The 26102-nt window shown below is 35.9% G+C and overlaps 1 protein-coding gene across 5 annotated transcripts in view; it reads left to right on the top strand.

The window, feature by feature from the left end:
- Nucleotides 1-26102, top strand: part of LOC136839372 (uncharacterized) — a 225768-nt gene that overhangs the window by 169338 nt on the left and 30328 nt on the right. For all 5 annotated transcript variants that reach the window (XM_067105286.1, XM_067105287.1, XM_067105289.1 and 2 more), the window contains one exon: nt 23232-23295. In XM_067105286.1, the coding sequence (XP_066961387.1) occupies nt 23252-23295 (44 nt within the window). In that variant the 5' untranslated portion in view covers nt 23232-23251. The remainder of the gene's footprint in view (nt 1-23231; nt 23296-26102) is intronic.

Raw genomic sequence — 26102 nt, 5'->3', positions numbered from 1 at the left:
TTTTTAACATAAGCGTTAACTTCCTATTAATAAGAACCCCTTTGTAGATCTCAATCTGTGGCCGCAGCTACGGTCTCCTGCCGCGGTCGGAATTTAATTAATCAGCTGTGGGCGTTCTCACGTGTCCCAAATTTTTGTGCGTAACGGCGTTTGTTGAATGATTATGAAGTGTTGAATGGTCGCTTGCTTCGTATTTGTAACATCATCGATGAAATCGTATCCTCTGGATTTTTAGTCTATTATAAATACAAAAGTCGCACTTAAAGGAAGACAGAGTTGAAATACAGAAGTCGCACTTAAAGGAAGACGGAGTTGAAATACAGAAGTCGCACTTAAAGGAAGACGGAGTTGAAATACAGAAGTCGCACTTAGAGGAAGACGGAGTTGAAATACAGAAGTCGCACTTAAAGGAAGACGGAGTTGAAATACAGAAGTCGCACTTAAAGGAAGACGGAGTTGAAATACAGAAGTCACACTTAAAGAAGACGGAGTTGAAATACAGAAGTCGCACTTAAAGGAGGACGGAGTTGAAATACAGAAGTCGCACTTAAAGGAAGACGAGTTGAAATACAAAAGTCGCGCTTAAAGGAAGACGGAGTTGAAATACAAAAGTCGCACTTTAAGGAAGACGGAGTTGAAAAACAAAAGTCGCACTTTAAGGAAGACGGAGTTGAAATACAAAAGTCGCACTTTAAGGAAGACGGAGTTGAAATACAAAAGTCGCACTTTAAGGAAGACGGAGTTGAAATACAGAAGTCGCACTTAAAGGAAGACGGAGTTGAAATACAGAAGTTGCACTTTAAGGAAGACGGAGTTGAAATACAAAAGTCGCACTTTAAGGAAGACGGAGTTGAAAGCTTTCGAGAGCCCTCTTCACTCCCATTAGGAACCTGAGGCATCTTGGCCAAGATAAATGAGACGTGAATTATTGTGGCAAAGACAGGCTGATTATGAATGGAATGTTTCTCGTTTGGTCAATGGACCTTTGAAGGAATTATTCTCTTTTTAACGAAAGATCTTTTGTGCTTGAGTTTAGGGTATATTTTTGTCATGAGTCCATTTATAAAAACGTCATCATTGATGATCTTTCAGTTGCCATCATTCACTGTTTCATCTGTCTTTGCTATCTTTCGTACTGCGTCGTTCTCTTTTCTTTCTTTCTTTTTTCGGACCTTTTTTATCTTGATTTTTTTAATGATTGTCTTATTGTTAATGATTTTTTAATATTGTTTTGTTGAGCCTTCTCTCATTAGCTTTATTCTCTTATCTTTATGTAATGCACCTGGCACTTTTGTGTACCTCTTGCCTCCTTGATTTAATATTCATTTATACTCAATTTTAGTATTCATTTCCTTTATGCTCTTGTAATTTCTTTATCGAGTTGGTTTTTAGTTTTCTATAAAAGAAAACTATTGTGCCGGCTGTGTCTGTCCGTCCTGACTTTTTCTGTCCGCACTTTTTCTGCCCGCGCTTTTTCTGTCCGCCCTCAGATCTTAAAAAACTACTGAGGCTAGAGGGCTGCAAATTGGTATGTTGATCATCCACCCTCCAATCATCAGACATACAAGATGCAGCCCTCTAGCCTCAGTAGTTTTTATTCTATTTAAGGTTAAAGTTAGCCCTGATCATGCTTCTGGCAACGCAGCAACACAGGCCACCACTGCCGGCTGAGAGTTTCATGGGCCGCGGCTCATACAGCAATATACCGAGACCACCGAAAGATAGATCTGTTTTCTGTGGCCTTGATTATACGCTGTACAGAAGACTCGGTTGCGCCGAAGAAACTTCGGCGCATTTTTTACCTGTTTTATATTTCTGCTAATCTTTTCCATGTCTTCTGCTCTTTTTTGTTTCTTCCTTTCATTTCTTTTCTCTTCATTTTCGTGGTCATTTGAAGTTCATATAATTTTCATATCATTCCTTACAAATCTTTACCGTCATATTTATTTTTTACCTCCTAATTGTGATCTTGTTTCTGATATCTTTAACGATTCTTCCTCCTCCTTTTCAGCATTTTTTACCCCATTATTCCCTTTCGTTCTTGTTTTTCTCTTTACCCATCATTCGTTTCCTTACCTTTTTATATCACTATAGCTTCTTTCTTCGTATTTCGTAATCTTTCCCCTTTCGTCTGTATAATTTACTTGTTAACTTTCAGCAAGTTATTGGTGATTCACCCCATTGCTCACTTTTTTATCTCTAAGTAAAGTTCGCATCTTTAACATCCCTCTAAGAATGTTTGCAGTGTTTTTCAGATTTTTTGTACTTTTCATATTTTTCTTGGATCGTTTTGTGTTGTTCTTTATTGGTGCTTCTATCAGTATGTTTCATAAACATTTTATTTTGTTATTTTTATTATTAGATTTTTAATTACCTCTAGGTTTTACTATATCTTCGTTATTTTCCTAAGTCTATTATTTTATTTGCGTTCCATAATTTTCCCCCATCTTTTATTAAGCATAAAGTAAAAGCCCAGCTTCCCGATATCATCTTCAGAATGTTTAAACTCGAGCAGTGGAAGCGGAATAGAGTTAAAGCGATCCGGATCTGCCCCTCATTATTGGATTATGCATCTGATCCTCGGAATGGGTTTTGGATTCCAACAGCTTGCGGACGACGGTCACAAAAAAAATATATATTATATATATTATATATATATATATATATATATATATATATATATATATATATATATATATATATATATATATATATATATATATCTCCACGTATGCTTTGAGGAATGTATACTCTATACGATCATGTTGTTAGTAAAAGTAAATCTTACGTTTCATGAAAAAAAACAGTGGTGAGGATCACGAGTTGCCAATCAAACTATATATAGTGTCAACAGCTGCTCCCAACAGTACATACATTCAAGCAGGTTTATGTACCGGAAGTGGAAATTTATTATATGTAGAATGTCTAGGTTGAAACTCTACAGATTAAGAATGAACAGAAAGTTTTGGTATTCATATCACTAGTGGATATGATTATTTAATGTTAATCTATTGAAAATAACTCTCATTATGTTACCATCATCCATTCTACAAACATTTCATTCTTCACTTGCCTTAGTAGCTTATACTTAGTAATATGGATAAGTCTTGCCAAGTTAGTGAAACCTACAACTTTTAGTTAGATATACCTTAGAAATATCAAAGTAGTGTTACTTTGAAAGTACACATTACATATATGTTTTTCACCATTAAATTATTTTCCGTAACTGTTGGTGGTTCCAAATCAAAATCACGGCCACATTTATACTTATGTCGCCCTATTTTTTCTTTTGTCTTTTTTTACATAAAAGTAAATGTGATTTATATATATATATATATATATATATATATATATATATATATATATATATATATATATATATTATATATACATACATGCATACATACATACATACATACATACATATATATATATATATATATATATATATATATATATATATATATATATATATATATATATATATATATGTATATAGCTTAATGATAAATAATATTGCCAAGACCAGGAAGAACATTCTTTATTACAAGCTTTCGAGGTATAAAACCTCATCATCAGGCTGAAAAAAAAACCGACAAGGATGAGAATCAATAAAATTACAATAAAATGAATTGTCATAATAAATCTTCAGCAAAAATACTGACGAAATATAAAATGAACAAGTAAATACAAACTAAAAGGGGTGAGACGTAAAATAACGAAAAATTAAAAACACAGACATAAAAATATGAAAATAAAACTATAGTGAAATGTAAACAAACTACCACTCACAAAGTAAAATATTTAACGACCTAATTGAGTACCTACTATGAAATTACACGATAGCTAGTTGAATACCAGACGAGTTGTTGTTCAATTCCGGCTTCATCTTTTAATAGTCAGCGACTCTGAAATTAAAAGGTCCAGTCTGTTTGAACAAAAGACAGTACCCGAAAATCCAGGTCAGTGAAAGGATGGTCCTGTGCTAAACTGTGTTCTCTAATGGCAGAAAAGGGTGGTTTGGAAAGGGGAAACCTAGTTCTAATAGAAAGACCTCTGTGTTCCAAAATTCTGTGCCTGAGCCAGCGGGAACTAGATCCACGTATCGCAGACCACACTGCGAACAAGTGAACAAGTAAACGACACAGGAATTAAGGTCCACAGGCAGAGTAGGCTTCTCTCTCAAAAGTGATCTTATTGTAAAAGGATTACAGAAAACAAACCGGAAACTGATTTGAGGAAACAATGCTTAAGTATTTCTTGTAACTTTTTCGGACCATATAGCTACTATGACCAAGGTAAGGTAATTTAATGTACTTTATATTTTTACTAGCAGTACTGTACACCGGTCTGGGACAAAACTTTTCATTTAAAAATTTTTCAGAACTTTGTAAAATACAAAAATGGGATATGAGTTTTCAGAAAAGTAATTCTGGAGGAAAACCATATCTTGATGAAATAAATTAAAATCACAACAAACATTGTAGGCTCTATTAATCAAAGTGCGTATTGAGTTCATCTTATACAACTTTGGCGAAAAACTGAGGTAATTCAATCCCAAGCCAGTAAAAGTACTTTTCCTATAAACAGAGGTCTCAAATTTGCCACTATTTCTGTATACCTGTACATCTAAAATGACAACTTATTATCCTGTTCCGTCTCACAAGTAAAAGAAATGTTAGGGTGACGAGAATTAAAATATTAAAAAACAAATCAACATGTGATAATTCCTTAAACACAAGGAAAGTATCATCTACATACCTACAGTAATACAAAGGTTTTGAAAGCACTAGGGCATTCAGACATCCAAATCCTTTCACAATAACCCATGAAGCAATCCGCATATACAGGTCCAAGGGAATTTCCCATAGCTACTCCATCTATTTGATTATATAATTTACCATCAAAAGTAAAAATGCCATCAGCAGTTGCTAAATGTAATAATTTTTGCAAGACTATTTTATTAAGTCCAAACACTGATAGATGGTTTTCACATATATTATTAAGAATAATGTCGGTTGTTTCTTTTAATGGGATATTGGTGAAAAGAGAGGTTACATCGAAACTAGCCATTATAACATCTTGGTTAAAATTGAAAGAGCATAATTCTTTAACAAATTTGGAAGAATTAGATATGTTAAATTCACCTAAAGTTAGAGGGTTTAAAACTGGAACCAAAAACTTAGGTTATAACTAAAAGTACCAATTGAGGAAATAATAGGTCTTAAAGGGTTTCCTATTTTATGTACCTTAGGCAGACCGTACAAATAACCAGGCTTAGACCTGAAGCAAATAAAGAGCTATATGTAGCTTCCCCAATCTTATTTCTCAGACCTCTAAGCAACCTATTTAGTTTGTCTTCTAATTTCAAAATGTGACTCATAATATCTACATTTAAAATCCTAAATTTTGTATTGTCAGAGAGTATTTCATTAATTTTATCTAAATAATCAGACCTATTCATTAATACAACACCCCTACCTTTATCTGGCTTGGTAATAACTATACTATTATCGTTCTTAAGGTTACGTAAAATATTGATTCTGTCTTTATTTAACTGATTGTCACCCTCCTTTTTCGATTAAAATTTTTGAAGGTATCGTTTGCAATTACGGAAATTTTGCTAAAAAAAGTGAAGTAAGGGTTTCACTGCCAAAAATGTCACAGCCTCTCAAAGTTGAACATAGTTTTTCAAAACTTAAAAAATACTTAAAGAAATTAAATTTCATGGGGATCAAAGCAAAATCAAGACCAAGAGAAAGAACTTCCTTTTCATCTGTTGTTAAATTTCTGTTAGAAAAATTAAAAATAACTTTACTACTATCTATTTTCTTATTAACGTCAACACCGAGATTTCTTAACTTTCTATTGTGTGTAAGCCTAACATCAGCCAATTTTTCTCAACGTTGGAATCTAAAATCGACGACAAACACTTAAAATCCAAAAAGAAAGGTTGTTCTTTAAATCCCTATCTAGTGAAGACAAATCTGTTAAAACTACCTCTTTCTTTCGTTTTTGTGCTCTAACCTCAAAGTCTAAAAGTTTAAACTGCCATGAGTGATAAGTTTTCGTGTAGTGGAAATCCCTGGAATAAACCTTAAATTTAATGAAATTAGGAATAACACGGTAATCCTTGCAAGTATTCAGAAATCGTATGTCTTCCTCAATCTTCTTGGATCTATAACGAACCTTCTCAGTCCGTCTAAAAGCTGTAACGTCGAGCATTAAGCTAAGATTTCCAAGTAGCCGCCCAATTAGATGTATATATATATATATATATATATATATATATATATATATATATATATATATATATATATATATATATATATATATATATATATATATATATATATATATATATGTGTGTGTGTGTGTGTGTGTGTGTGTGTGTGTGTTTAGCTTGAACTGTACTAACTTCAATGTTTGAACCCAATACTTATGACAGGGTTGTTCCACAATGTGACTCAATGCTTTTGGGCGTCCTGTATATGTACAGTATGTGTCTTTTACCGATGCTACACCTCCCACAAGATGGGAGGGGGTGTCCAGTAAACTAGCCTCTCACGAGGCAAAATTAAAAAATTCAAATTGTGCTAAAAACGGTTGGAATATTAGCTCTTCAGCAGTGCGTCAGATCCCTTACATGCAGTAAGGCATTTATCTTTGTTGTGCAGGACCTCACGTCAGTCTGGCCACCTATTTCTACGTCTACTTCTCATACTTCCTCTGGGCACTGTTAAATATGCACTCTGTGTACTAACCCGTGGTCGTCAATTCTTTCCACATGACCAAACCATCTCAAAACGCACTGATCCATCTTCTCGGCTGTGCTAACCTTTGACCACCACCTCTTGACAACTACTTGATTCAACTTGCATTCAACATCCACATTTCACTTACACAAAGGAGAGTAGTTAACAGTCCCTTTACACATTCCCATCTTGGCTTCCAAAGACAACTTGGGTTCTTCCTAACCTTTTCCTCACACCTTGCTACCTTTGTTGCTCCCCCTATTCTCTGCCTCGGTGCTTCTCTCATCCTACACGCTATCAGTTATATTTATTCCCAAATACCTGTGAGAATCAAACACTTCCATTCCTCCTCCATCCATATTAAGGTTCGTCGCTGCATCTTCCTGGTTTCCGGAAATTAACCCTCGTAACCTTACTTTTTCTCATTTCTACTCTCAGTTCTGTCGCCTTGCAAACTTTCAGATTCCTTTTTGAGTCAAAACTATCATCTGCAAACGTCAACCATTCCGCACTCCAGTCATAACTCATTCTGTGATTCCAGAACTTTCGAGCTAAATCTGCATTCTTGTTTCACTTTATCCATAGATATTGAATTGTCAAGAAAACATTACACATACTTGTCTCACACCTACGTTTACATCAAACTAGTCACCCTTCTGTCTGTGTAGTCTACAATATGTGGTCTACAATATGTGCTGTTTCCATCATTAAGTTCTTGTACTTCTCTCAATAACTTATATAGGACACATTGTAAACTCCCGCCACATTGCCTCTGCAATCTGTCATAAGTAAAAATTTTTCCAGGCCCACTTATGCTACACACTCAGCTTCATCCATTTTTTTTTCAAACCTCTCTTGTAAATATTTCGAGACTTGTAAATATTTCGAGACAAAAACTCCTTTTCTAAACCAGTACTGTTCTTACCCTACCAATCCTTTTATTATCTCCTTGACTTTCTCAATCAAAATCGCACCACATACCTGGCCAGGTTTAATAAGTAATGGTTGCCTCTGTAATTCTTAATTCATCATTAGCTATGCACCATTGAACAAGTATTCTTCTCACCCATTCCTTTGGAGCCTGTGCGTGCGTATGTGTGGATGTATGATAAAATATATTGACACATATGCACTTGTAAATACATATGTATATACTCACATTAATCCATCTTCATTCAAACATTCCCATATAATATTGTATGTATATTTATCGACATACGTCCTCAGTACAGATTTTTACTGAAAATGTCAATCTAAAACGAGTAACTGAATCGATAGAATGCAATTCTTTTACCATTCGTCCAGTAAATATGGATCCAGTGACTGACCAAAAAGTTCAACCGTTTCTATATTTCTTTTCGTTGCTTCATCTGTATTCGGCTTTTCCCCCCCTAACGTGCACCGTCTCTTACATTTATTTGATTTGTGGATTTTTCTTCAAATATGTTAAGGGTTTTATTTCCAACCCCTTGAATTTCAGTATTTCAACACCTCTCATGAAATCCCCCTTGGTTTTTTCAACCCGCCTCTGCAGACGCTCGTATAATTTGTCACCTATGATATTCACAGTTATTTTCTTTCAGTCATTTTTGTATCTCACTGAATGACTTTTCATTTATTACAAATTTCTACTGTTTTTCTGTCCTCACAAATAATAAAAAGGTTTCTGTTGTTTTAACTTTCCCTTCATGCCTAAAATCTTTGCTTCCCTTCTGGCACTGTGAGTTCTGTTCTAACTATTTCGTAAGAAATTCCTATTTTCTATATTATCATGTGTCTGTTCTCATTAACTTCCCATTTCATTTAGAATGTTAATATTATCGACAGTGATAGTTGCCCTTCCCTTCTTGTTTCTTTGCAGTGTCTCCAAATTAAACCTAACGTCCTTGGTTCATCACATTCGTAATCTGTTATTTTTCATTATTTAATAGGCTTGCGTGTTTTTGTGGAAATCTTATGACCATATACATACATTAAGGTATTTTTATACTTGTGTGAATGCTCATGCATTTATGAACAAGTATTCCGTGTGTGTGTGTGTGTGTGTGTGTGTGTAGCCCATATACATACATTAACATACTTGTGTGTGAATGCTCATGCATTTATGAACAGGTATTCCGTGTGTGTGTGTATGTGTATGTGTTTATCTGTCTTTCTCTTGCTTTGAGGACCGCAGTTTATCTATTTCCGAAATCTGCTATTATATTAAATTTGTTAACGAGTCGAACCGCACTTTATCTATTTCCGAAATCTGCTATTATATTAAATTTGTTAACGAGTCGAACCGCACTTTATCTATTTCCGAAATCTGCTATTATATTAAATTTGTTAACGAGTCGAAACCTGACAGACAACCAAAGACGATGGCAAAATTTGCTGATAGCGTGATGCCAGTATGCCAAATGTTGTACGACAGAAATGGAAACCGAACGTTGTAATGACTTTTTCTCTCTGCTTAGAACTCAATCTGCGTAGTATCTGCTTACTGCCTGAGGGGTCCCTTACTCCCCTTTCCCCCTCAGGGTCTCTTGTCTCCCACTAATTTCCTCCTCAGCTTTACTCCTCCCACCTCCATCTCCTCCTCCCCTCCTCTTCATTTCCCCGTTTCATTTCCTCTTCCTAGTGAGTCTCATCTGTCACTCACTTCCTCCGTCCTTCTTATCTGGTTCTCTCATTTACGTCTCGCGGATTCTGGTTTTTGCATCTTATTCTTCGCATACCTTCATTATCGCGTATTGCTCTTTTGTCATTTTCCTCCGCATATCTCTGTTATTTGGGTTTTCTTCTTTTACTGGGAATTTAACTATTTTTATCGTGAATCTCGTCTGATGTGATCCGAGAAGATTATGCTCATCCGAGTGAATTACAGAATTCAGGTATATCGTTATTATCAAGGCATTCATGTGTGAGGCGTCGAAGTTCTTTGTATTAAGTGAATTGCTGACGGTCTTCAAGGTGACTGCCATTCTGTGCAGATATCTGTCTGCATGTCTGTCACTCTTTTCTCAGTTCGTACTATAGGCAGGCATTTGTTCTTGTCTGTTATTTTCTGCCATTTTGTCAGCGAGTAGATTTGCGAGTTCGGTTTTCCTTTTGAGATGTTCACTTAGATACTGTGTATTCTAAAGGAGTAGGCTACCTGCATGCTAATCTATTTATGTATAATTGTTTATCGTGAATATATGCATGCGTTTAGTGCGTTAATATATACGGATGTTGTTGTTCTTTCCGAAAACCAAAGAAATGTCTCTCTCTCTCTCTCTCTCTCTCTCTCTCTCTCTCTCTCTCTCTCTCTCTCTCTCTCTCTCTCCCTTTTATCCGATATCCCTCCCGAGTGTACCGACGGGAGTAAACGAGCTGGACAGTCGTGTGCGATTTATTGTCGATATCGCCGCTGGTGGCCTCTATTCACGTCGCATGGGGGAGGGCAGGGTCGGGGCAACCCAGGGGGTCCAGGAATCTCTCCCATTTTCGTCTTGGATGGAGGGGAACGGCCGGAAAGCGTTAGATAGACCATTTGCTTCAAGGGGTCCTTTTTCCTCGTTAGGTCTTCTACGGTCTGAGATTCAAACTGAGTTCATTGACTTAAATGATTTCATTCCATGTCAAATAATGTAGTAGTCGATGCATCTGTACCTTTCATATGATTTAAAACATTTAGTTTGACCTTTTTCTCAGTAGCAGATCTTTGTATTGGGACCAGCGTAGAAAGATACCTTGCTTGATCATCACCTCCGGACTACATCTCAACTTTGCCCCGATATCTCATTACTCAGTGGCAGAGGCCTTACATTTCCCTCGCGGTGAAACTGTGGGAGCTCTGTTATTAAGTAGGCTGATGCCCGTATAAACTTAATAAAAGCTGTAATGCCGCTCAAAAGTGCTGTGCTAATTTCTCTCCATTTTTCCCGCCTCTTTTCTCGGCGTTTGTTAATTTATGAATATATTTATTGGCTGTTTATTTTCTCGTCCGTATTTCACAGCGCTTCTATTGGTTGTTGTTTCTATGTGTGGAAGCTTGCGTATTTATTTATTTTTTGTTATTTTGTTCCATGTTAATATTTGCACATTTTGAATTATATTAATAATTAGAAGCGAAAAATTGCAGTTTTTCCGGCACGTTTGGTTTCGAGTTATATATCTTGATATGATTCACGGTCATTTGCTTCGAGTCTCTTTTGTTGATACCGAAATTAAAGATTTGTCAACAGTTGTGGAACTAAATTCCAATTTTCTTTAATCATAACATCCATTCATGTAAACAAGCTGAATAATAAGAATAATAATGCATCACAGAAAGTGGTTTTACGGATTCGATTTATACACACATACAGTATATATATATATATATATATATATATATATATATATATATATATATATATATATATATATATATATATATATATATATATATATTTATTTATTTATTTATATGCTACATATGTGTGTGTGTGTGTATGTGTTCATGTGTGGCTGCGCGTGAGTGTGCGTCTGCGTTCTTGTGTGTATTTCTGCGCCCTCGGATACAGAGAAGGCTTAATAAGCCCTTGGGCGCAAGAACCTGCGAAAGAGAGAGAGAGAGAGAGAGAAGAAAAAAGAATCTTTGGACAATGATGACCCCATAGAAGAGGGGGAAGACCCTTGAAAGGAAGGCATAAAGCCCCCCTCCTCCTCCCCTTCCCCTACCCAAGAACCCCAGTCCCGAGCTCATAGAAGACCCTCGTGACTGAGGCTTTATGATAAAGCGCCAGTGTTTAACATTTAGCATTCATAGTGGACTCGGCTGCATTTTTACGACCAAGAGGACTTTGATGAAGTCATTTAGCAGAGGGAGGACCAGGGAGGTGGATAGACAGCCATATTGTGAAGAGGGGAGCGCAATGTGTGTACGAGGAAAAGAGGGGAGAAGGGGAGGGACCGTAAGGTTAATGTGGCGGGGGCCAGCATGAGGGCAGCCGTTCAAGCAACCTCAGCTTTGGCGGATAAAAGCCAAGGCACAGTAGCCTTCAGATGTTTCAGTGTCGACTCTCCGCGGCAGAATCTCCATCCACTGTTCACCAGACTAGTTGGTGGAGGTTGTGGAGGGGGCTGAATTCCAAAATCTGCACAGGAACATACAATAGCGCAGGCTTTCTGCTTTGAATCAAAAGCAACAATTGAATCAAAAGCAGTAAGTGATTGATGATCGTTGGAAGGCTTGTATCGGGACAAAAGTCAATTTCCATTCAGTAAATAATATAACAGAAGCTGTTACCGTTTACCCATAGTTCACGTATAATAACATCATTTTTATAGTGCAGTCAGTTTGTATACATCCTGGTTACAGGGTACAGTATATATATATATATATATATATATATATATATATATATATATATATATATATTATATATATATATATATATATATATATATATATATATATATATATATATATATATAATATATATATATATATATATATATATATATATATATATATATATATACATACATGAGTGTGTATGTTTGTATATATATATATATATATATATATATATATATATATATATATATATATATATATATATATATATATATATATATATATATATATATATATATACACGAGCGTGAAAATAGAAAAAAACAAGACAGAAATCAGGCAGACAGACGATGTGAGAGAAGCGGGAGAGCGGACATCTGAGTAAACAAACGGGACAGATGGACAGAGGAGAGAACCTTCCTACAGAAATATGACAGAAGATCAAACAGAAAGCACATCAAAGGGAATAATAATGGCTACTAAAGAAAGTCGGCAAGGGTCTAGGAGAGGGAGAAAGAAAGACACACCACTAGCGCGAACCTGGAAGCCAGAGAGAGAGAGAGAGAGAGAGAGAGAGAGAGAGAGAGAGAGAGAGAGAGAGAGAGAGAGAGAGAGAGTCCGGTAATGTAATATTATGGTAGTGGCCCAAATAAAAGTTTCGGCTGATGAAAGCATTGATGATACCAACTGCAGCAGAAAGAGGGAGTGTCCAGATCATTGCTTACAAACCCCACTTTCCGAAGCACATACTCACACCCGCGCACAAACGCACTATCCTAAGGGCTATAACGTTGCCAAATATTACGCGTTTAAATGAATAATGACAATTATTATTACGATATGCACATTCATATGGAAGAAATCAAAACGGTCATCGAGAGGCATTTGTGAACAAGAGAAAAACGGAGCCAAAGCAAAATTATACTGAAACAGAAAATATCAAATAAAAGAAGAACAAATTAAGAAACAAAGTAATGTTGGAAAAACTCTGGCAAAAAAGGTGGTTAATGACGGAGTCTAAAGAAATGGAGATTACTGATTTTAAATTTCATTTTTATTTGACCAAATTAACTTATTTACGCTAATTATTATATGAGTTACGAGACAAGCTAATCATTATATGAGTTACGAGACAAAGTGAATTTTGATATAACATAATCTTGTTTTTTAACACAATTCATATGTCATTCTAGCATATGAAATTTTAGGTTACTTAATTTAGAGGTCAATATTAATTCTGTAAAAAGCAGGGATGGTGCTTTTCGAATTGCAGTAAATTATATTTTGAGATATTTTCAGTGACAATGAATTGTATTTAGATGAGTTTTTAATAGATGAACCGTGCACGCAGAGGCACTGGCATCTACACAATTGGATGCATAAAATAGAGTAGTTTATTTGCTTTAAAACATTGAATTATGTTTTGGGATAATTTTCTAATTGCATTTAGCGATGTCTGATATTCCTGGGTCACCCATCCGGGCACTGATCAAACCCAGCGTTTCTTAACTTCTCTGAATGGTTGACTAACTGCGTAGCGAAATGGCTGCTATTAATCGGTGGCCTTTATGTACCCTGATAAGCTAGTTTTGTACCAGGGAAAACTTTTTTTTTTTTTCCAATGACCCTTTTCTATTAAAACTTCTGAGTTTTCTTCTGTTTTCGACCTTCCCTGAAAGGAACATCTTTCCGCGTTTTCTCCGTCCCCCTCTGCCCCTCCCCACGGCCTCCTTCGAAACTTTTCCCATTAGCGATAAAGTAATCAAAGTACAACATGTAAAAGTAAATCGCCTGAAGTAGCTCAGTCTTATGAAGAGATGCCATGGTCTCATCCCTTGGACAGCAGCTAGCTGTATATCTAATTGGTGCGCCTGTTTATCAATGATAAAATATACTGTATATATATATATATATATATATATATATATATATATATATATATATATATATAAATTTCTAACTAACATCAGAATCAAACCAAGGTTTTTCCATTTACATAATATGTATATATATATATATATATATATATATATATATATATATATATATATATATATATATATATATATATAAATTTCTGACTCCCATCAAGATCAGAACCCAGGTCTTTCAATAGAAAGATGAGACCGCTGCCAACCAGGCCACACAAGTCATAAAAGAAGTTGGAACCTGAGTACCACTGTACCTAAGGCTTTACCTGGGCAGGCTAACTGTAGACACAAGTGATAAAAGAAGTTCGAACCTGAGTACCACTGTACCTAAGGCTTTACCTTGGCAGACACAAGTCATAAAAGAAGTTGGAACCTGAGTACCACTGTACCTAAGGCTTTACCTTGGCAGGCTAACTGCAGACACAAGTCATAAAAGAAGTTGGAACCTGAGTACCACTGTACCTAAGGCTTTACCTGGACAGGCTAACTGCTTGCATATCAGCGTGTTTTCAGCCTGCCCAGGTAAAGCCTTAGGTACAGTGGTACTCAGGTCCAAACTTCTTTTATGACTTGTGTGGCTTGGTTGGCAGCTGTCTCGTCTTTCAACTGAAAGACCTGGGTTTGATCCTGATGTGAGTCAGAAATTTATTTTTGTTCCACATGTGATTGTGTGCTGATTATTCCTATATATATATATATATATAATATATATATATATATATATATATATATATATATATATATATATATATATATATATATATATATATGCGCGTTTATACGCGCTTAACCTTTGTTGTTGCAACGCCAGGTTCTCTCTCTCTCTCTCTCTCTCTCTCTCTCTCTCTCTCTCTCTCTCTCTCTCTCTCTCTCTCTCTCTCTCACGAGCATTCTCTGAAAGATTTCATATAAAGAATAACGAAAATTTCTCCCAGCAAAAGAGATCTGTTTGAACGACGCTGAACTGTTGCAAAGAATGAGAGACGGTAGAGAAGGAAGTATTCACCATTTTAAATTCCGCGCGCACACGGAATGGCGAACATTGCTGGACATTTTAACGTAGTATAAGAATTTCTGGAGACCCTAAACAAATTTTGCAATCTTGATTTCATATGACTGGTGGGCACTAAACTTGCAGAGGTGTTCTGCCTAATAGATCCTATACCGAGTCTTAACACTTGTATTGCTACAGTAGTAGTAATGTTGATGCTAGAAAATATTTTTGTTAAAGCACAGTACTCTCTACGTTGATGTTTAACTCTCTCTCTCTCTCTCTCTCTCTCTCTCTCTCTCTCTCTCTCTCTCTCTCTCTCTCTCTCTCTCTGTTACCCTGTAATTTGATGAAAATTTTCCCCGAAATTATTCTTTCTGTGTTAACAAATAATCGACTGATGACTTCATTACTGTAGACAGGAGAATTTCGCAATTTGCCTGATGTTTCCAAACCCTTTTCCCGTATATTAAAAGCCCAGTAAATGAGCTCATTTTTAGGCCTCCACCTGATCGATGTTGAAGTGAACGAACCGCAAGTTAGAAGCGGTAAAAAATTCTAGGGCAATGCTTCATGCATTAACGGATACTTCCGGTAGGAGGACCTTAATTATGTGTCTATTCAAAATGAGATACGTAGCCGGAAAGGGTGAATGCACTATGCTTTTTCCGTTTGATATTTTCCCCTGTATTTCAGGATGTCATTTGGAAGCACTTCCATTCATATACACGTTGCGTCGTCTAAGGTTATCTCCTTCCTAGTGGAGGCTTAGATGGAAACCAGCAAATCAGCCGGAACAGGGCCCTTGGATGGCAGTCGAAGCGGGAGACGGGAAGTAATTATTTCTTGCCTGAGAATAAGACGGGAAGATAAAGAAAATCTGCCAGTGACGGGGAAGCCAAAAGCACCGGGCATAACTTGAAAGGAATGGAAGGGAGTCATACAGTGAATGTCTCCGGCGAGAAGTTTCTATGAGGTGGAATTGTCTTTGCAACAATGCGGTGCCTCGTTGTAACTCTGGTTTACTGTCGTCATCAATTTCTCTCTCTCTCTCTCTCTCTCTCTCTCTCATTTCTTTTTACATACTTGTATATTTCTCTCACAGTCTTTCTCTTTTGCGCCCTTGATCTTTTACTTGTCGCTCGCTCTCATTCCATTTTTCTTTTTTATTGTGTAATTTTTTACTCACATTTCTCGTTTGCAACCTTTACTTTGTAGTCTCTCTCTCTCTCTCTCTCTCTCTCTCTCTCTCTCTCTCTCTCTCTCTCTCTCTCTCTCTCTCAAGCGTGAGAACAAAGCCAGATGTTTGAAGCGGAGGCCTCAGCGCACAAGCATAAAAAAAGTTGGAGAACTTTTCCCTTTCCCAATTTCCTTTTCCTTCCCTCAGAAAAATATATTCGTGACATATAATTTAAGCAGAGATGCGACATGTGAAAAACGTGAAGAATTTTCTCCGATACGTTTGCGTTTTGAGCCTTTATCTCTTCGGCGTCTCTTGGGACTCGACGAGGACGAGAGAGAGAGAGAGAGAGAGAGAGAGAGAGAGAGAGAGAGAGAGAGAGAGAGAGAGAGAGAGAGAGTTGGATAGCAAAATGAGAAAGCCAGTGAGACAGAGGACAATTAAATAGCGAAAATGGGAGAATGAGAGCGAGAAAGTGAAGAATAAAAATTATAAAGAGTACTGATACAACAGAGCCAAAATTGACCCAAAAAAATGAGAAAAGGCAGTGAAATCAGAAATGCAAAGAGAGAGAGAGAGAGAGAGAGAGAGAGAGAGAGAGAGAGAGAGGAGAGAGAGAGAGAGAGAGACTGAATGAGGATGTAATGATGCCGACGCTTCATGTTCCTCAAGAGCAATGTAGCAGGACGCACGAGACTCCTCCATTTCCAGAAAATCTTCAAAGCGGGAGATTCTACGTTGATATCGAAAGTGTCGATCTTGTTATTAGTTTTAATGACTTTCTTCCTCTCTTTTATTTTGTAAGGAAAATATAATCCCCTCGTGCTGTGCAGTTATTTCTCCTGCCTCTTCTCTTCATTTATCTGCCTTTCATTTTTCCTTCTCTCTATCTCTTCCTCCTCCTCCTCCTCCTCATTTCCTCTCCTAGGCACGCATGAAGAGGCGTTAGAATTTTAGGTCAAGAGTTTTTCCCCAGTGGCTGTAATACGCTTTTTTAAGCGTCTCCATTTTAGTAGGCCTTTCTTGGGTCTTCTTTTATATCTTTCCAATAGTACTGGTGTTTTACGATCACGCTGCATGGGTAACGTTTGAGTAAGTACAGTTTACACACTTGTTTGTAAGACCCACCTACCTCTCTCTCTCTCTCTCTCTCTCTCTCTCTCTCTCTCTCTCTCTCTATATATATATATATATATATATATATATATACACACACTGTATGTTTATATATATATATATATATATATATATATATATATATATATCATATATATCATTTTAAAACCACGTATTGCAAATGGTCTCTGAACTGCCGCCGGATCTTTCCTAGATAGTGACCCCCAAGGGTTTTCGAGGGTCGTTATCCAGGACTAATATTTCTTGGGGGTCATTATCTTAATGATATTTACAGTCTTTTGTTTATGTTTTATAGGTGAATGCTTACCGGGTTAAAACCCTTGCGGGTCACTATCTATTTTTATTATTATTATTATTATTATATCAGTAGATGAGACCTATTCACATGGAACAAGCTCCATTGACTTGAAATTCAAGCTTCCAAAGAATGTTGATTTCAACCTGCCACTGATCATCATACGGAACCAGCAATTTTTCATCGCCCTGGGGTAGAAGCGAACCCGCGACATCCGAGTGGCATTCCACGACACTTAACCACTGTACCATGAAAGATTCTTTCCGCCAATCATCTTTCCTGTCGTGTGTTTTCCACAAATCTTCACTTCTCTCCAGCCTCCATTTTCATATTATCACATAATGTCTTTCCAGGGATTGTGCGAAGAATATGTCCAAGCGGTCTCCGTCTCCCTTTCATCATTATCTCGTGGAACTCATGTACAGTAATTACACTTGTGGTGTCATTTGCAAATCTATAGGACTAGTAATAGTCTTCTTTAAGTTTTCTTCCTAAACTAGTTCTTCATTGGATGGGTCGATATCGTACTCGACTAGCACTCTCCTAGGCCCGCGTTCGATTCTCCGGCCGGCCAATGAAGAATTAGAGGAATTTATTTCTGGTGATAGAAATTCATTTCTCGCTATAATGTGGTTCTGATTCCACAATAAGTTGTAGGTCTCGTTGCTAGGTAACCAATTGGTTCTTAGCCGCGTAAAATAAGTCTAATCCTTCGGGCCAGCCCTAGGAGAGCTGTTAATCAGCTCAGTGGTCTGGTTAAACTAAGGTATACTTAACTTTTTCTTCCTAAGCTGACAGATAGCAATACATATCCTATTAGACTTATGTATAATCATACTTTCGCTTGCAATTTCAATGTCTGACTCCCAAATCTTAATCAGCCTACCCATTGCTTGATTTGCTTTTTGTAGTCTTTCACTAAATTCAGCCTCAGGAGAAACTGTATGGGATAATATTGTTCATGAATATGTGAAAGATTCAACCTCATTAATCATTTCTCCATGTTATGTTATATCTCGTGCACACTTTGTCCTCATTACTTCTGTTTTCTTAAATTTATTTTTAGTCTTACCTCTCTGGGTATATGGTGCACTCTTCCAGGTGAGCTTTGTGAGTCTAGTGGTAGTTTGCTGATTAAGACAGCATTATCTGCATATTTCAGGTCTGTCGAGTTTCTGTCACATCACACACACACACACATATATATATGTGTATGTATGATGTATGTATTTTTATATATATGTGTGGATAGATAAATAGCTGCTGAAGGCCTATTGAATTTTATATATATATATATATATATATATATATATATATATATATATATATATATATATACATATATTTATATATATATTTGTATGTATAATATATATGTATATATAAATTTATATATATACATATTTATGTATATATGTGTATATATATATATATATATATATATATATATATATATATATATATATATATATATATATATATATATATATATATATATATATATATTTAATAGGCCATCAGCAGCTGTTTATCTATCCACACACACACACACACATATATATATATATATATATATATATATATATATATATATATATATATAAATACATATCATACATACATATATATATATATAAATATATATATCATATATATATATATATATATATATATATATATATATATATATATATATATATATATATATATATATATGTGTGTGTGTGTGTGTGTGTGTGTGTGTGTGTGTGTGTGTGTGTATGCGTGTTAACAGAAACTTGACAGACCTGAAATATCCAGATAATTCTGTCTTAATCAGCAAACTACCACTAGACTTACAAAGCTCACCTGAAAGAATAAATATTTATATATACAGTATATATGTATATATATATATATATATATATATATATATATATATATATATATATATATATATATATATATATATATATGTATGTATGTATGTATGTATGTATGTATGTATGTATGTATGTATGTATGTATGTATGTATAAATGAAGTAATAAATTCCGCATTTCTTTCTGTGGGAGAGGCAGAACTCTCAGAAGACGGAAACCCATGCCCTTGCTATGGACAATTATCACTGATTTATTTTACGGGCTGCATGCTAGAGCCAAAATCGAACAAATAAAAATACCAAACAACCAGACATCCATTTTCGTGACACTGAAAACACTGGATGTGCATTACGGTTACGCGTGTATCTTTGAAAGTTGTCGGTTGTTTTGAGAATGTAGCCAAAAAAAAAAAAAAGAAAATAAGAAAACAGGGGGACGTTAGAGAACGAAGATATAATCGCTGGTCTGACTCTCGTGGTAGGAAGACTAAAGCCAAGAGTGAAATGTTTTCCATTGCTGAGTGCAAATTACATAGCTGCAGTTCACGAGTTAATTTCTGTTATTTGGTCATTTGTTTGCCTGATAACAAATGTCATAAAATTGTCAGAGAATTGACATCTGCTCTTAATAACGTAAGATGATTTCATGAGGCTAATGAAGAATTTGGTCGGCAACTTGAGAAGTCTGAAAACTTTTCTTCAATCTCTGGTATGACAGACGTCGAAGAAAGGGACATGGTAGTTATTTTTTATATATAATTTCAGTAGTCAAAAAGGTTTTTAGATCAATTACATGTGCCTCCATGCATACATGAAGATCTGGGAAGTAGCTGAGAAATCTGTTTTTCTCTCTGTGACTTCAGTTCATTTGGATTACGGAACGTTCTGTCAAAATCTCTCTCTCTCTCTCTCTCTCTCTCTCTCTCTCTCTCTCTCTCTCTCTCTCTCTCTCTCTGAAGTAGCTAAGAAATCTCTGTTTTTCTCTCTGTGACTTCAGTCATTTGGATTACGGAATGTTCTGTCAAAATATCTCTCTCTCTCTCTCTCTCTCTCTCTCTCTCTCTCTCTCTCTCTCTCTCTCTCTCTCTCTCTCTCTCTCTCTCTCAGCATCTTGTATTTATTCAGTGTATGATGAGCGGAATAAATTTCTTACCTAAAATATTTATTCCAGAATGAATGCAGATGACTTCAGTAACAATGAAGCTGAGGTGTCCAGTTGATTACGTGGAAACCATTCATCAGACAGAATATTCTGAGAGCAAAATAAAAACAGGTCATGTGGAAAGAGCTAATGTCTTTCTAGTAAGATCAGAAGAATCACGAGAAGCCAGCCGCAGGAGATGACATAAATCTCGTGATAATTGTTGCGATAGGAAAGGGAAAGAGGGACAGTTTCTTCTTATGAGGCATGATGCTGTAACGCCGGGAATGTGACGTGTGGGAGGACGCAATCTCGAAATATTGTTAGTGGTGCAATAATAATGAAGGCGGTATTGCAGTCTCTCTCTCTCTCTCTCTCTCTCTCTCTCTCTCTCTCTCTCTCTCTCTCTCTCTCTCTCTCTCTCTCTCTCTCTCTCTGAGAGGCTTTAAAACACCAATCCTTTTGACCGCTTCGCAGACCTCATGAGCAAATGTTGCTGTAGAATTACAGGAGAAATTCAGAATAAGTTAAATAAATTTCCTGTCGTAAGGGACTTAACGATGTATTCAGTTGCAGAATTTGATGGTTTATCACCTTTGCTTGTCTGCATCTGAAATCTGCTCTTTTTGAGTTAAAAGTACTTAAGGAATTCACGTGAAAACTTTTCTCTAGAAAATGCATAAATTGCACATTACGAGATGTAACTAGCAAGAAAAGATTAACGTAATTTTTTTATTTTAATATTTTCATTCGTGGATCTTTGGCATAGTTTCTTTAAAATTTAATATGCAGTCTCTGTGAAGTGATATGTTTACTTTGTTTGAAGAGACCTCGTTTAACTCTTTATTAATTGCATACAAAAAATTTGTTACTTAAATAATTTTTACCTGTGAATATTTCCTTGCACAGGGTAGTCTACGAATGATTCCTAGAAAGAAATACATAATGCAATCTAATTAAAGAAATATTTAATCATACAACTGGAAATTAAAATCGTTCTAATGGCAAGTTCTGTAAAAGTAAAAAATCAGGTCATATACTAATGCATGATATCTGTCATTAGTTTAACTCAACAATTGATATTGGAGTTTTAATATTTTCAGAAATAAAGGCAAATAATAAAAAGTAAAGGTGCATCAGCCTTTACATCTCGAGTGCAAATCCACGGCATAAGAGAAAACATGGCGAAGAGGACTGTGTAGTATGTGTACTAGTAACTTTGGTCAATAATAGTGTCAAGTTTGGTTCTGCATAACATATTACAAAAAGAGGCTGAATGCCAGAATCATCCCAGTAGAGGAGTGTGACAGTATAACCATCAGGATTAATGATGTGTGGGAGAACTGTGCCGCTGTCATTGCTTTTGCATATTGATGTTTTAAGCTAAAGAAGCACTGCCTGATATATACCTTATCTGTGTCATGCAGAGCAGGTGCTGGGACCTCATCGATGGCCCCCATGGCAGTATAAAAAATATCGTTTATCAAATGGTTTCACTAATCTTCATGTCCTTTCTGACAAGTCTGGTTGCTACTTTCTTGTAAAAACTGTAAGGAAATCGATTTGAGGTGGACAGATTTTATCTGAAAGTAGAAGATTTGCAGATGAGTGCCAGAGCATTGGTTGGGATTTTGGTTGTACTTTTTCAGTGTCTGTGGAATACTGGTGCAGCCTCTTCCACTTGTCTTAGGTTTGATGCTACCACTTCAAATCCTGATTCCACTGCTTGACCTTCAGATATATATGATGAGTACACAAGTTCACTTCTGTAGAAAAACTGCCAAGATTTATTCTGTAAACCAGTGTCTGTACAAGATTTGGTTGTAGTTTGTCTGTTTTGTAAGTCATTGCACAATTCAGGGATATTTTCTGGCATAAAGTGCTGGCCCTAAACAGAAACTACTCAGGTGGCACTCGATATGAGAGGATGAGTTTCATATTGGTTTGGTGACATAAGCAGTATTAATGTTGGGAAGACTAGTGACATAATAGCAGGTAAGGGTTTAGTAAATAGATACCTAGTCTGTCAATCGACGAAAAGGCAGTTGTCGAAAAGAAGGTTAAGTTACATCCTCATAAAAGAATGAGGGAAGGTTGATTACAACAAAGAATGAAACGACAGCAGTAACGATTTTCCATTTGTATTCGTAGTCTCGCACACCTATTACTGAGCATCGAATGTGTCGTTTTCTTTAATGACATTTGTTGTGTTTTATGCAAACAAAATATATTTTATCAAACTGAACATATTTTAAAGGAGGCATTTCCACGCCACCTTTTTGTATATTTTCCAGATTAATCTCAATTTTTGCAAAAATGTTTTTGTGACACTTTAGAATTGATCAAGTGTATTGGATTTTTTTACCCGTATATTTCGTTAAAAAAATGGATTGAATTATGAAAATAAATTCTGTATCGAAGCGCCCCAGTAATCTGCAATCGCTTGTATAATTCGATCAAATTTGTTATTTCATAATTATAAAAATTAGCCACGTGAATGCTAAATACCATGGACTGCGCTAATTATGTATGTGCATTTATGAAATAATTCAGGTATGACTTCGATGAAATACACTTCGTAAAACATACCATTAATAGACTGAATTAAAATAAAAACTCATTTTCCTTTTCAGTCGGAAGATGTGAGAGTGTGATGTCTACAGCTGCCCCTCGATCCTGTCTAAAGCCCCCTATCAGGTAAGACGAATGGACACTTATTTATTTATTTATTTATTTACTTACTTAGTTATGTATTGGATGACTGATTTAATTTTTTTTTATTGTGGGTTAAGGTTTTGAGTTTTCTTTGTAGCCATTAATCAGGGTAAATTGCCACGTTTTGTTTTTGTTTCACGTAATGAAGGCATTTCATTGGTTACAATGCAAGAGTAAGGTGTATTGCGTCTTATAAGGAATAAATATTTTGCTCACCACAAATAAAGCATTGCTAAAAAGTACAAATTTTAGGAGTCCATCAGTCAGGCAGTGCACTCTGACCCTTCATATATTAAAAGAATGCAATTGATCCATTCCAGATATGGAACAGGGTTCAGCACTGTTTGGTGGGAAATTCTAGTAAAAACTGGAGTTCAGCAAAGCTTTTTCATTGCCCAAATCAGCAAAATCTCATTTCCACTCGGAAATTAAAAAAAAATAGTTTATTTAAAGAAATTGTTGCGATATGATGGAATGGTGGGAAAAGCCAGAGAAAGATCAATAGATGAAGTTCCAAATACTAGGATAAGGAAATGGGTCATGAATGAAGTGTGGAATGGTTGATATTTACAGGTGATGCACTATTAATTAAGGATAGGGAAGAGAGACTGCAGATATTTGTGAATGACTTTGAAAATGTTTGTAAGAGGAGAAGGTGAGAGTAATTGTTAGAAAGAGAAAGATTATGAAGGTAAATAGATTGTGGAAGAATTGTAACAGTAGATTCGCTCAAGTATTTGGGAGTCGACATACTGGATGATGTCAGGAAGAATAAAGAGCTGTCACAGAGTAGGTGTTGCAGGGAAAGTAGCTTGATGTGTACAAAAGATCTGGGAGAAGCTTGGAGTCTCTGACATTGCGAAGGCTGGAATATTTGAAGAGTTTGTAGAGACGACTCTCCTTTAGAGAAGGAAGTCCCGCATGCAGATGAAAGGAAGAAGATTGAACCCGTAGAGATGATTGACTGATTAATTGTGGGTTATCTGAGATGAAATACTTACAATATGTATTTGGCGTAAGAAAAATTGAAATGCTAAGAAATGTTGAGAAAGAGGTGGTAAAATGGTTGGTTCAGGTGAAAGGATTTTTGAGTGTTTTGAGATTCTTCAGCTTTGTTGAAAGACTGGGTAATGCCAAGTTGGGAGGGAGGAAGAAAGGAATACGTAGGAAAGATGGCTTGAAAGCGTTGTTTGGAAAGGAGGATCCCTTAACGTCCAGAAAGTAAGAGAATGTGTGCAGGGTTAGAGGTGAATGACGCATACATACATACACACACACACACACACACACACACACACATATATATATATATATATATATATATATATATATATATATATATATATATATATATATATATATATATATATATATATATATATATGCTTGTGTGTGTGTGTGTTTGTAACGGGGTAAGTGAAACACTAGATGTTAGTTGCTTTTCCTACAATATTATGCGAAAAGGTAAAGTTTCGACGAAAATGTGAACACAGCCCTGTCTATGATGGGGCCAGAAACTAATTGAAGGTGGGTTATAAATAAAAGCAGGGTAATTTTTAACCCCATAATTTTGTTCCACTGACGGAAATTTATTTTGGTAGAGGAGGAATAAAGTTTGTGAGCGACTGAAACTTTGTTGTAAAGTCAGGCTTTGATCTTTGGGCGAGGCTGAAAACATTGTTCAGTGGACTTTTCTGTTATGAAAGTCTGCATATTAAAAGTCCTGTAAAGGAAAGTTATGTCGTTATGGCATTAATTGCACGTAGTTTCTCTCTCTCTCTCTCTCTCTCTCTCTCATTACCTTTTTCATTTGCTTATATTCGTTCTTGTTGCATTCATGTTTTATCTTCTCTATTATCCAATGTGGATGAAGTTCTTAAGGCATTCTTTGTTGCCAAATCTAGTTTTTAAATGATGTATTTTTATTCGTTCTCTCTCTCTCTCTCTCTCCTGATCATTTATAAGTCCCGAGTAGGATATATGGAATATTGAAAGGACAGATTGCAGAATATCAACTCGAAAATGTTGACGTTCCCATTCTATTGGTCTTCAGTGTTCTGACTTACCCTCCATTTCGTTTTATTTTAACGGTTTTTGAAGATTTTTCTCCACTCAAAGAAAGGATTGCTGGACTTATAATTTAATGGATGCTTATTACTGTAGCAGTGTAGTGGGTGCTTATTACTGTAGCACCTTTAGTAAGAAATATCTCATTTCTGTTTTTTTTTTTTTTTTTTTTTTTTTTTTTTACAAAAATGTGCGAAAGCTCAGCTAACGGTTATAATCAGTCACTTTTTCCTTAGACTCGTAGTTTCGGTTTTAGAATATTAAACAAAGATAAAGAACCCACAAGATGTTATTCCACGTCGTCTTTGGTCTGGGTGCTCACTCGTGGACGCATTTTTCCTTCTCCCGGTTTCCCGTTTTGTCCATGGCATAGTAACCGAGTACATTGCGATGCTTTATTGATGCTACAGGCACAAGTTGATGGGAGGGGAAGTCTAACCTGATCTGTCCCAAGCATATAAGAAGATAATAACATGGACAAGGAAGAGGAGTGGGTTCTAATCCAGAGATAAAAAACGATTGTTCCTTCCCCCTTTTTTTCCGAGAAGAAATGAAAAGTAAGAGAAAAAAAGATAGGGGGGGGGGAACCCCAGATCATGGCGCTCTAGGGAGGCCAACAGTCACTAACCTGAGCATTCTCTGAACTGATCATCTCGGCTGGATAAATGTCGGACACGGTGTCTTCGTTAGCATAACGTGAATGCCTGTGAAGGAGAACTCTT

The sequence above is a fragment of the Macrobrachium rosenbergii genome, chromosome 6, assembly GCF_040412425.1.
Source record: "Macrobrachium rosenbergii isolate ZJJX-2024 chromosome 6, ASM4041242v1, whole genome shotgun sequence".
In the NCBI taxonomy this organism is placed as follows: domain Eukaryota; kingdom Metazoa; phylum Arthropoda; class Malacostraca; order Decapoda; family Palaemonidae; genus Macrobrachium; species Macrobrachium rosenbergii.
This window is presented reverse-complemented; position numbering and strand designations above follow the sequence as displayed.